At 54.4% G+C, this 12891-nt stretch overlaps 2 protein-coding genes across 2 annotated transcripts; both read left to right on the forward strand.

Annotated features, from left to right (window-relative positions):
- The first annotated feature begins 750 nt into the window (after positions 1-750).
- Positions 751-3711, forward strand: LOC135896628 (neprilysin-21-like). The gene is made up of 2 exons (XM_065425103.1): positions 751-1778; positions 2242-3711. Exons 1-2 carry the CDS (start codon positions 837-839, stop codon positions 3655-3657), a joined length of 2358 nt encoding a protein of 785 aa, XP_065281175.1. The 5' UTR covers positions 751-836; the 3' UTR covers positions 3658-3711.
- A 6587-nt stretch (positions 3712-10298) lies between these two features.
- LOC135896621 (cone-rod homeobox protein-like) lies at positions 10299-10933 on the forward strand. Its single transcript, XM_065425097.1, has 2 exons — positions 10299-10562; positions 10621-10933. Exons 1-2 carry the CDS (start codon positions 10299-10301, stop codon positions 10819-10821), a joined length of 465 nt encoding a protein of 154 aa, XP_065281169.1. The 3' UTR covers positions 10822-10933.
- Positions 10934-12891: the final 1958 nt, after the last annotated feature.

Below are 12891 nucleotides of genomic sequence, written 5' to 3' on the forward strand. Positions count from 1 at the left end.
GTAAAAAGTTGATATTCGCCCACCTCCAGTTATTTACTGTTCGTGCTTCAATCTGTGCCAATAAAGCAGGTTTACGAGAGCATGTGTAGTGGGCCTTCTCGTTTCCAAGCTATACCCACTACACGGGGGACTACTGAACAAGGGATACGCAAGAGGCCGTTCCCGCTCGTCGCATGCAGCGCTTTTCACAAGCACGACTTATTAAACTATTTATTAACAATAAAAAACGTTTTGAGAAACGCCGGGATGAGGACGAAGCCGGCGATCGAGTGCTGTCGCTCCACGGGCAGGCGCCGCTCCGAAGAAGCCATTCAGCCTCCTATCCCACGTTGAAGAAGAATCATCAACTTAAACAACAACATCGACAACGTCAACAGATGAAAATAAACAAAGTCTGCCCGACTCTTGGCCAACCCCCTTGAGTGAGTAAGCGCCAAACTCATCAAGGACTATGCTCAAGTAAAACTCCTGGTTGGGCTAGTTGGTTCATGCTTGAAGTAGGTAAAGGCAAGGCGCAGAAGACCAGAACTTAGGAAGAAGAACACAAACGACAAGACCGTCTTGTCGTTTGTGTTCTTCTTCCTAAGTCCTGGTCTTCTGCGCCTTGCCTTTACCTCATCAAGGACATCATCGTCATCATCAACACATAAGCAAAGTCTGCCCGACTCTTGGCCAATCCCCGTGAGTGGGTACGCGCCAAACTCATCAAGGGCTCCATCATCATCAGCACCAGCAGCAGCACCAGCATCATCATCAACAGTATGGCGGCCGTCGATCTGGCCTGTCCCCATCGTTGAAAAGGAACCATCAACGTCAACAACAACGTCAACAACAGAATGGCGGCCGTCGATCTGGCCTGGGACGAGTCGGCGCACCGCAGCGGCCGCTACTCGCCGCGCGCCGTGCGTCGGCTCGCCTCGTCCTCCGACGGTCGCGTCACCGACGACTCCTCGGACACGTTCGCGCCGCGGCGGCACTCCCTGTTCCGCATGCGGGACGACGACTACGGCGAGGAGTCCGAGTACAGCAGCGGCAGCGGCAGCAGCGAGGCCACGGGGCCCCGCAGCAGCAGCAGCGCGCTCGGCTGGCGCCGCAGCCCACCGCCGGGCTCCGTCTTCGCCGTGGTCAGCACCGCCGTGGTGCTGCTCTGCTCGGGCGCGCTGCTGTACCTGTACGTGAACTGGTCCAACGACCGACTCGGCCAGCTGGCCTCGGCCACCAAGCGCGCTCCCGCCGTCGCCGCCGCCGCCGGCTCCAGCGCGGGGGCCGGCAGCACTCCAGCCGTCGACAACGCCACCGCTGCACCGTCTTCGAGCCCCAAGCCGGGCGAGACCAGCACTTCGACCGAGGTGCCCCAGGAACAGGACCAGCAGGAGCAGCAGCAGCGGAGCCCGTTGCACAGCATGTGCCTGAGCCGCTTCTGCCTGGCGCACTCGTCCTACCTCGAGGGCTACCTGGACTGGGCGGCGGACCCGTGCGCGGACTTCTACGCGTTCTCGTGCGGTCGCCGCCGCCGTGCGTCCGACGTTCTGCTGCAGGCGCGCACGGAGCGGGCCCTGCTCGAAGCGCTGCGCGCCAGGCCGCCGCCGCTTCTCGGACTCTGCTGGAAGGGGTCGACGCAGGTCGGCTGGCGGCAGCTGCGCGAGCTGCTCGAGGACGTGGGCCTGGCCGGCTGGCCGTACCGCAACAACCGCGACCACGTGGACGCCTGGCGCGTCGCCGCCACGCTAACGCGGGACCTCGGTCTGGACGCGCTCCTCGCCGTGGAGCTGCTACAGGTGTACCCCTGTTTTGCCTGCTTGAGAATTCGCGCGAAGCGTAGATTTTTACCACGTATAAAACTCTATATGGTGCAGTGGGTGGTGCATATGCGCTCGTCTAACAAAATGCATTGACGATATGCAAGATTCCGTTAGTACGCTCTTCGACACATCTAACTTGCTCCAACAAAGGTATGGCAGCACTGCTAAAGCTGGAACGCGCGTTTTTGAAAGATTCGACGGCGCGGGAAAAGGAAGGCGGCAGGAACGATAGCGCCAGCCCGCATGTTGGTACCCCGATAACGATTCCAGCCCAAGGTCGGCCATCTTGGTTAGGTTACAAAAGGTGTGCGGAGAAGCCCACTTGCATATCTTGCATATCGTCTCACTATACCCTGCGGAAACGCACCGTGCCTTGCGTAATCATAGTCTAGTGCCGACGTGCACCGAACGGTAACCTTGATGAGATAAGTGACTGCAGACGGCCGGCGGCCAGACGCTCGTGACCCTGGGCGAGCCGGACCTGCTCATCGGGCAGCACCGGGAGCGGCGACTGCCGCGATGGTACACGGACGGCGCCGCGGCCGCGTTTCGCCTGGCGGGCGGGTCGGAGCCCAACGCGAGCGCGGGAGTGCGCGACTTCTCCGAGAAGCTGGCCGAGATCTCGAGCAGCCGCGGCGAGGAGGACTTCGCGGCCAGCCGGTTCCGCATCACCAGCGTCGCGTCGTACGCCGCCTACAAGCCGCTGCTCTCGCTCGTGCTGCGCGGCCTGGTCACGGTGCGCGACCAGACGAAGCTCCTGGTGAAGAGCGACCGGTACCTGCGCGCGCTGCGGTCGGTGCTGCAGATGACGCGCGCCTCGGACGTGCTCAACTACCTCGGCTTCCGTCTGCTGGTGCACGTGTCGCCACTGCTGCAAGGGGACGAGTTCCGCGAGCTGTGGCAGCTGCGCCACAGGGGAAGCGCGTCGGCCGGCTGGCCGCGTTGGAAGCGCTGCCTGCATCAGCTCGAGCCGCTCCTGCAGGACGCGTACATGGCCGCGCTGGCGCCCCTGCTGGAGGCCCGATTGCCGTCGCTGTCGGCGCTCGCCGCCGAGCTCAAGGGACGCCTACTCTCCGCGCTGCCCTCGCTGCCCTGGATGTCGACCGGAGACAGGGCGCGCGCTCGCAACGTGCTGGCCGCCGTGCGGGTGCGCTTCTCCTACACGTCATCGCCGACGTCGCGCCACCACCAGAGGGCGCCAGCGGCGCGTCTGCTTACAGCTTACCGCGACGCTTGCCGTTCGTCGCTGCCCGCCCGGCTAAGCGGCCGCTGGAAGGGCTCGCTGTTCGACACGTGGCCCCGTTGGGACTGGTCCAGCGGCTCCGTGTTCGTACCCGCGGCGCTACTGGACTTGGGTCAGCCGGCGGACCAGGAGTCGCTGGGCGTGCCGCGCCTGGCGACTCGGCTGGCGCGGAGCCTTCTGCAGGCGGTGCACCAGCGCAGCCACGCTCTAGGCCGCCTCGAGTGGTCGCTGAACACGTCGACGGCCCTGCACCGCCTCCAGGGCTGCCTGAACGCGCAGCGCGGAGGACCGGAACCGGACGGCCTCTCGTCTCTTCGCCGCTGGTTGGACAGCGCGGCGCTGTCGCCAGCGCAGGCGCAGTTCTCGTCCTACCTGCGCGAGCGGCGCGTCGCGATGGGCGACACCCTGCGCCGGGGTCTGACCACGCGCCAACTCTTCCACGTGCTGCTAGCTACCAGTTTGTGCGAGGGCCACGATCCGGAGGCGCAAGAGCGCGTCAACCAGCCTCTGCGCAACTCTCAGGAGTTCGCCGCTCTCTGGAACTGCTCGCTGGGTTCGCCCATGAACCCACGTCGCAGGTGCACGCTCTGGAGCGCTGCGCAGCAGCAATAAAGGCGTCGTGTTGCGTACCACGGCCAAGCGACAGCCGCCGTGTCGCCAAACAAGCGAATTGCGCGTGCCTAGCTCGTGGCATTGCAACACAAGGGAGGGAAGGGAAGCATCTCTCAACAAAACGCCCGGCATGCAGGCAACAGGAGAGCTCAAACGTGCCGTTGCAATTACAACACTTGCTTTGTCATACACACGCAGCGGTTGGAAATAGCCACGGAGAACTGCTCTCAGACGGCTGCGTCCGGATGCAGCCGGGACCCACAAGCCCCATGGGCTATCGCCCAAGTCGCTCGCTCGTGACTTTGTGCAGGGTGATCAAGCTCAGAAAGAGACGCCGGAAGCATTTATATGGGGATATTCACAAGGTCGATGACAAACGCGCGAGTAATCAATGCTGTCTACTCGTACACACAATAGCCTGTCGACGTCTTGAATGTCGACCACCCTGCTGACTTGAAACCTTCCCCGTCGCTTCCAACCTTTACCGCAGAAGCGGTTTATCCCACTATGCGGCAGGGGGTCCCCAAACTGAGCTGCACGGAACCACTGGCGAACGGCATCTTTAGGTTCCGCGAGCGGCCAAAACGAATCCGAATCTATCCCCTCCCCCTTTTCGGTGGATTCTTACATTAGAGTTTGAATTTAACGATTAAGACAACCCTATCCGCACTCTAGTAGTCTTCGCGAGAAATACCATCGCGGCAGCGGCGTTCAAGGCTAATTGACGTGCGATTCGCGAGCCTGCGGTTTCCACGACACACCGGGAAGGCAGGTGGCCCTCCTCAAGACCAGAGTGTTTGGCAACCCCTGCAATCGGGTGGGCCGCGCAGACACGGTGCCAAGATTTTTATATACGCTCGAGTCCCGTTCACACCGTCGCCGCTGCCACCGTGCTGCTGCGGTGTGTGCGTAGATGAAGTCGCTGCTTCTTCCCCACCGGAGAGATATGATGCGAGCACACACGAGATCCGTAGAAATTTTCCGGATTCGGTTTATTTGGTGTTTAGTTACACGAACAATAGCTTGCAATTTACTGAATTACTGATATAAGAGCAGAACTCGCTGCGACTTGGTGCTTCCGACGCGAAATCTCTCGGGGGAACCCTGTAAAGAGTCCTTATATACAACCCGCCAGATGCCAGAGCGCAACCAGAGAGACCCATCACAATCCTTGCACGGGAACCAACATAAAGCCACCAAGACAGCTGTCAGAGGCTTTCGACGAATCATGGTGATGGATTGTAGGTGTCAAGGAAGCTAATGTACACAAGAAAATCACGAGGCAGCCTTTGAAGCGCCTCGCCGAAGTTTGGCGAAAGAGACGGACTTCGACGTCAACCGTATACAAGACGCGAGTGCGCGCCCTCTCTCGCCCAGATTCCACGACCTTGCCTCCCCGCTCGCGCGAGGAAAGACTTCTCGACAGAGACAGAGAGGGAGTAAACATTTATTTCAAGAATCAACGTGAAAGAGTTCTTCTTTCTTCGCCCAGGGTGGGCGTCTCCTTTAGTCCACAAAGCCATTGGCGATTCGCTATGTCCCGTGCACGTATGGTTCACCAGCTTGCGCTGATCTTCCAAATCTGAGGCTCTCAGATTTGCGGTTCTCTGTGCCCTGGTTTTCTGTGGCGTCTGCTTGGTTGTTGAGCACTCGGTGGCGCGGACACTCCACCAGCATGTGGCGGACAATGCATGCACTATACAGCGGCAGAAGTATGGGAAGTACATAGGTGGTGTGTAACTTATATGCACTGTAATGCCGTTCACATATGTGTTGCTCTGCCGGAGACGCCGCAGATCGACCGTCTTCTCCCTGCTGAGTTTGAGGGGGAAGTATATATAGTGGGTATGATCTTTTTTCTAGTTGGTAATGTAAGATCCGAACATTTCTTCGGGATGTCCTCAGGGCTCTCGGCCAATCCCCTAGAGTAGGTATATGTGCTAGTATTCCCAAGGATCTGCATCTAAATGCCATGAGGCCTCGTTGCCTCACGAGTCCCTTTTGGCATAGAAATCCCGGGCTGAGTAATCTCGGGCAGTAGCGTGCGCCGGCCGCTTCGCTTCCGACCCGGGGTCCAAACGACGTTTGTGTCGAGGAGTTGCTTCTCGTTTGAGATGTCTTCCAGGACATTGAGCGTGATCGCGGGTATATATGCGACATTTCTGGTATCTGCGGCACGCCGATTGGGAGTCGACTTGGTATGATGGCGTTGTTGGTGCACGTTGATATATGGCTAGCGTGATAGCCACTTCTTTGGCTGTGTCGGGGCTTTGTGCTATGGCATAGTAGCAGCAAAGAAAAAGATTAGTGCACGCACGCACAGCTGCTCGGCAGGAACACTATGTTGTGCGTGCGCATCTCGCTTATGCCAGCATCGGTAGAATGAACGCTGCCTTGCGGTACGTCCACTTGGCTTCGTCATTTTTGCAGCAAAGCGCGCTGCACATCGCTCGCATTTCTGAAGACCTTCTAACACTCCATGCGCGGGCCGTGCTTAAGCCGTCAATACCGGCGACGCGCAGCTGCCTGTGTTCCTTCTTCCCCCTCCCCCCCCCCTTTTTTTTGAGCGGTACGGACAGTAAAAGTCAAGTCCCGGTCGCTCGATGGAAAGGCACACAAGCGGCTGTGCGTCAAGCTAACTATCTACACTCCTTTCAGATGTACACTGACTATATAGTTCACTACACCACTGACAAACGCCGGCGATTTCCCGGCGGTCTCATCCCGTGTACCATCGATGGTGATGCTTATGCTGATTTGAATATTCCCTCTTGGATCGGGCGGTCCCAAAGTCTCTAGCCAAGCCAAGAGGTGCGATGCCTGCAACGCCCCCTGGCGACGCTCCTCAGCACGCCACCGTTGTGGGACGCCTGGTGGCTACTACGTGGAAACTACGTCGTGGTCACTCACAGCGACGCCAAGCCTGCCCACTTCAGGCCAAATGGGTAGCCATTTCTTACCCTTTTGACCCCTTCGCGAGAACTTAAGTTCTCGCGAAGTGTTGGTGTATTGAGATTTCGCTACCTTTCATCTCACCTCGGCAGCATAGTTGAGGCATTATCTTGGTGGTGTTCTTGAGATTGGTTTTCGATATCAGAGATAAACGCCTAGCCCAAGGTAACACACAGACTAACGTTACTAACTAGATTAGCGTTGATATAGCTAGACACAGACAATGGGTTCTGTCTATAAATTCCTCAGTGAGGCCTATATAGGCATATTATAGAGGAGTAAAACGATAATTATTCTCTTTAAAATGCTTTTGCTGGTTGAGGCATGTTGTGATGACTGGTCGTTGGTGCCGGATCTCTCTTTTTCTTTTTTTGCCACAAGTGCAACTGTCGTCCAATCATCTAAGCCAAATGTGCAGTGAACCCTTGTTCGAACAGTACGGTTTATGAAAAGTGCATTTACATATAATGTCCACGACGATTAAAATTCGAGAAAAGTTCAACGCACTACAGAGCAACTATAGAATAAAGAGAAGTTCATGAGACTGCTAACGGAAGGTATCAAAATGACAGGTAAATCACTCGTGACACTGGTATCAAAACAGCTAAGGACTATTCTACAAAAGGAAGTTTACTGATGTACTAATAACAATAGCAGCACATGCAGGTGAGACCTTGGAAAGAAGTTCGGCACAAAACAATGACAATTCCAAATAGCTCTCCCAGAGCGCCTGCCATATACATTTTGAAAACCTGAACACACTCTCCCGAGAAATTACAGCTTTCTGCCAAACACATGTCACTGAAGTATTTGTAAATTCGAAATATTTGCAGAATTTATAAATAATTTTATACAGGGCCTATTTCCTTTATCCTAATGCCCAACCTAATAGCTAAATAATTTCTTTACTGAGCACGGGGACTGTTTCCTTGCTGCGTTTTCAGCTGAGGCGGGAGACACATCTTTTTTTTACAAGCCTCGGTCAATCGCTCTTGATTGGCGTGCACCTGCTGCGGACTTTTAAAACAACCTGGACCAGGCATTCAGCGTCATAACGTATTTGAAAAATATGTTATTTCAAATATCCCGTTTCTTTCATTCTTGCCTATTGCATTGACTATTGCATTCTTCTTCAACTACGCCTCACGTTCCCGCTGCCCCCCCCCCCCCAAACACAAACACGTATACACACGCTCTTTTACCACTGAATAACCGTTGGCTTCGTGACCATGGATGCCCCCTAATAGTGGGCGAACACATTTATTTGACGAAAAAGCAAACAATCAAGAAAACAAAGTTGCGCAGTCCACTGTGGGAGAACGCTGCTCCCGTGGTAATTGAGTTCAGAGCCGAAGGAATCGTATGACGTTGGCTGTTTCTAAACAAAGTGACAGGAAGACAGCGGAGTGGAGTAGAGAGGAAACGGGGATAGCTGATAACCTAGCAAATATTAGTAGGAACACAACTAGGCAGATACGATATGCGCTTGTTGGAATCCACGTGAAGCGATAGCACTATAATTAAATGCTATGCAAATGAACGTGATGAGTACAGTGATCATTATTTTAATTTTATGCATATTGTAATCTCGTGCGATGATAATGCGCCGCACATGCCAGGATGTTAACGTCATGCAATCTTTAAGTTCATGCAGCTAGACCGTTAACAAACGCTATATAGTTGAAATGCAAACACTATGCCTTCATTATACTGTTTCCTATACGTGCACGAAACGAATCTGTTTGTGTATATACACGTAGTAATCTACTTATTATGCCTACAGGCAGGCTTCCGACGTGAGGAAAAAAAAAACCCGAAGTTCAGTCTTATGCACACTGTGAGGAGGAAATATTGGGGGGTCGGCCGCGCCCCTACAGAGGGCAACAATGGCATGATCATATACCAGGTGTTTCTGCGAAGACTTCTAGTAATTATTAAACATCACATGTGACACAATTCGTAATTATAGTCCTTGATCTCATGTATTCGAAGAGAACATTACTTGGACGAGAAATCGAAATGCATAATCGACTAGTTAAGAAAATTTCACCGATTACGTTTCCAACGAATTACATTAGGCACATAAAAATCCAAAATCAAGAAGAAGGCCGTCAGATGGAGTATCGCACCGTGGTATAAAAATTGCAAACAGGGATAAGGTTCCTCGGAAAGAATGGTCGACGTTTCGGTAGGTGGACCTACCTATCTTCGTCTAAAGTGGACCCATCTTTGTCAAAGGCGAAGAGCTCGTCCACTCGTCGAAACGTAGGCCCGCCTCTCTGAGGCACCTTATCCCTGCTTGCAGCTTTTATACTGACAGCACATACAGTGAAATTTGGATATGCAGCCGGTGAGACTACAAGGCATATCCACCTGAAAAAAAAAATTCTGTGGATGACATTTTCGAGATGTGCGTCGTCGAAATTGCGATAAAGATGCACTGTCGTTCCACTATACTTGCGAAAAGACTCGCTGCATTATCGGCATTGTATTGCATTGTATCGTCGAACACGGGGCGCACTTTGTGTGGCTTTCTTTCTGGCTATAGGGCCAGAAAACCGGCGCCAACGCGAAAAACGCTCTCGTCGTCGTCGAATGAAACGTGGAAGCCATCGTTCGCTACGATTGCGCAATACGCTTCATTGCCGGAGTACAAGGAGCGGCTATATACTTTTTCGAGGCACTTGTAGTCAGTGCGAAATGTGTTTGCGCAAAAACTTTTTGTGGCAAGATTACTTTTTGTATGGACAAGATTAATCTTAGTGTATTGCGTCTCCAGTGCGCATCCGCATATTGGACAACGTGTATACAGTATCTCATTGTACCATATCATAATCATCCGCCACCTACCTTTCCCTGTATTTCCCACTTCCCCATTCCCCAGTGAGGAGTAGCAGTCTAGAGACACGCTCTCCAGGCCGACCTCTCCTCCTTTCTCTTCATTAAAATCTACTCCTCCTCCTTGTGACTGCGTTCTTAAAATCAGACCGAACAGCGGAGATCCGAGAAGCCCCGTCGTAATTTTCGAATTTTGTTTCAGCCCGGCTGCTATATTGCCAGCCAACATTCCTCCCTTGTTGTATAGGCGATGATTGGCACATAATGTCCATATATGCGCGCTTACGGCTCATTTCAAAGTGAAAATAACATCATTCCGCTGTCCATACATGTGTTGCAAGATAGAAACGTCGCTATAGACGCGTTTTCATTAGATGGCTGCAGACGGCAGGTAAAAGAACGAGGAGCGTTTTCGCGGTTCGCGCCAGCGGAACGCTCGCAATACCTCGGCGGAGCACGCAATAGTTTCGTCCACCTGAGAAGCCCCCCGCTCGCGCGACCGCAGAGAGAAATGGCGCGGATTCCACTATAACGCGGTTCGCAAAAAGGCTAAGTGGCGCATAGCTCTAAGCCCCGCGCGGGGCCCCCGGGGGGGGGGGGGGGGGGGGGGGGGCGGAGGATCGAGAGAATCCGCGCAAGATTTTGTAAGCAGATTTAGCGCAAGCGCTTTGCGGCTTTCCAAAACTGGTGGCGCGGCGCGGGCTTCTCCTGCGCGGATTATCCGGCGCGCGGATTTAGTCGGCTAAAGGGCGGCGGCGCGGCGCCCTGAATCCCCGCCGCGTTTGCCCCCCGAACCGGAGGAGATTCGATTTCCGCAGCTGCCGTCTGCACGCGCCGCGCGCCATTTTCATATGAAAAGCGGCGGGGCCCTCTTTGCAGCGCCGGAGGCGGAGCGGCGGCGGCAAGAGGAGCAGCGGCGGCCGGGTCGAGTGGCAGGCGCGCAGCAGCAGCAGCAGCCGCCGCCGCCGCCGCCCCGCCAGCGCCGCCACCGGACCATCTTCAGCGAGCAGCAGCTAGCGCATCTGGAGGCGGCGTTCTCGCGCACCCACTACCCCGACGTGGCGCTGCGGGAGCAGCTAGCCCTGCGCGTGCACCTGCGGGAGGAGCGAGTGGAGGTGACAGTTCGATCGGGCGCTTCTTGGTCGGACCCGTTGACGAGCCCGCCCGTTGCAGGTGTGGTTCAAGAACCGCCGGGCCAAGTGGCGAAAGCAGCAGCAGCAGCAGCAGCAGCAACAGCAGCAGCCGCTGGGTCCCGCCGGAACGCTGCTCCCGTGCTGCATCAGCGACGGGCCGGCCGACGCGGTGCACGACCCTTTTGCAGTTTTGCCTGGCCATCAGTGTTCGCTGCTCACACCGGGTCGCTGCACCCCGTGAGCGCATCGTACCGGGGTGCTAACTTGGAGATCGCCAGATTCCGCCACGTTGTCAAATTCTGTAATGGCGGCGTTTCGAGCCAATCGGAGGCGCCGCAGCAGCCCTGTGGGCCAATCAGAAATGTTAATGATGGCGGATCCGACGTTGTGGCGGGATTTGACGGTCTCCAGAATAGCACCCCCGTTTCGTAAGTCGAACGCCAAAAAGATAGTTCACGGTGCGTCATTTTACGATTTAAGGGTCACGGAATCAATTGTCGACTCGTATACATAGCGGTGAAGACTCGTTGAGACGGTCTTCGCTGCTGTTTGTGAATAAATATTGCGACATCTTCGTCTTTCTCTTGCACCGGCGTTTCTGATCTTGTCGCCCAGCTTTTTTTTAGGGGGGGGGGGGATGTAACAAAGCGAAATTTTATAAAACGTCACGGTCCGACTGCGATCATGTGGGCAGTGCATACACCTTGATCTTAGACAAAATGCCGAGCAGTGATTATCACCCCTTTAGCGAGAGACGCCTTGCGAAGGCCATCGCGCTTTCGAATGTAATTGAAGCAGTCTACTGCTGACGCACTTAGCGGGACTGAACACCTGAGTGGCGAGGGCAAGCGCTAATCAGCATACAGTAATGTGGAAAGTTGGGCTAGTTGGTGATCGATCATCATACCTTGCTGGTGAAGCAACGCACTGACACGGTCACAGAGAAGACACACACAAAGAAGCAGCGAGTGTCGTCTTGTATGTCTTCTCTGTGTCCGTGTCAGTGCACTGCTTCGCCAGCAAGGTATGATGATCGATCAGCATACAATTGCTTCCTGCGGTAGATGGCGACGCGCATACACGGGTCGCTTGAGCCGCGCCACTTGAACAGCTTGACGCCCGCAACAACAGCGATCTGAACACAACTCACGGACGTGTCCGTGGCAATATGACAGCAGCTAGGTGGAGAGACTTGACTGTGTACTGTGCTAGCGCCGATACTCTGCACTACTGAAGAAATAATTTATGGTTCCAGAACCTCCTATACGTGTACGTTTTGGCGCCTTCAAAAATATAAAAATAATACATGGATCAGGAGATGCTCACGGGAGCCAGCTGCCTTAGTCACTGCAGAAGGTACTCCGCGTATTTACAGAAATGACATCACCCATATGGGCCTGCTCGGTCATCGATAGCGCATACCACTGTGACGCCACTCCACTGCAACGGATAAATCCCTACTCTACAAGAAGAGTACTCTGCGTCACGCCGTAGCCGGCCCGTCTCAAGAGCGGGTGCCATAGACAGAACTTTTGAATACGTTGAATAAATTTCCATGTCTTCAACGTGTATGTGTAACCAGTATAGAAAGCAGCGTCAAGTGAAAAATACGACATGCATGAAAAGTGACATCACTCAAGAACATAGCACTTTCGAAGAAGTCTGGTACAAGTCTTGAGATCATGCCGATAAGACAACGTGAGATAGTACATGAGCGTGCATCAAGTTATGAAGCAAACGCCATCGAACAGAATGCGGTAAGTTTCTGTTTACTACTCTTTCAACAGAAAGTCGGTGAATTACAGGTGATGTAGACTAAATGTGTTGCTTGGAGTGTTCACTGCTTGCTTATTCGTTCAATATTCTATTTCCGTTTATTTTGTAGAAATAGGTTGGTTACTATAGGTGTATACATTTGCACCGGCCAGAGGGCGCTTTACAATTCTTTCATTCATCGCCCCTGTCTCTTGGTCACCGGTATTTAGGGATGCGTATAACGACGGCCTTGAAAATGTTCACCGACGCTCATTTGAGCGCAGCTCGTTCTCATGTCGCCATATATTGGCTGCCGTGGGCAACCGGTCTCGCGCGGCACGTTGCAAACGGAGCGAAGTGTGGCGCCAATGCCTCGCCAATGTGGAGATCGCGAGAGCCAGCGCGTGCGCTTGCCCGTGGGTGACGCGTGGGCGCGATTCAAAACCTCGCAGACGTTTTTCATCTCACACTTCCGATACCCTCCTCCGCTTTCCGCCTCACTGTTCCGCTGCACCCTCCTCTCAGCTTTCCTCCTCGCGCCTCTTCTCTCTCGCCG

Source organism: Dermacentor albipictus, chromosome 7, assembly GCF_038994185.2.
Source record: "Dermacentor albipictus isolate Rhodes 1998 colony chromosome 7, USDA_Dalb.pri_finalv2, whole genome shotgun sequence".
Lineage (NCBI taxonomy): Eukaryota > Metazoa > Arthropoda > Arachnida > Ixodida > Ixodidae > Dermacentor > Dermacentor albipictus.

What these genes read in the sequence shown, in the direction of transcription:
- LOC135896628 (XM_065425103.1), top strand. Translation starts at nt 837, where the DNA reads ATGGCGGCCGTCGATCTGGCCTGGGACGAGTCGGCGCACCGCAGCGGC. An exon ending in TCGCCGTGGAGCTGCTACAG is followed by an intron (nt 1,779 to 2,241) that starts GTGTACCCCTGT and finishes AAGTGACTGCAG; the next exon opens with ACGGCCGGCGGCCAGACGCT.
- LOC135896621 (XM_065425097.1), top strand. Translation starts at nt 10,299, where the DNA reads ATGAAAAGCGGCGGGGCCCTCTTTGCAGCGCCGGAGGCGGAGCGGCGG. An exon ending in TGCGGGAGGAGCGAGTGGAG is followed by an intron (nt 10,563 to 10,620) that starts GTGACAGTTCGA and finishes CGCCCGTTGCAG; the next exon opens with GTGTGGTTCAAGAACCGCCG.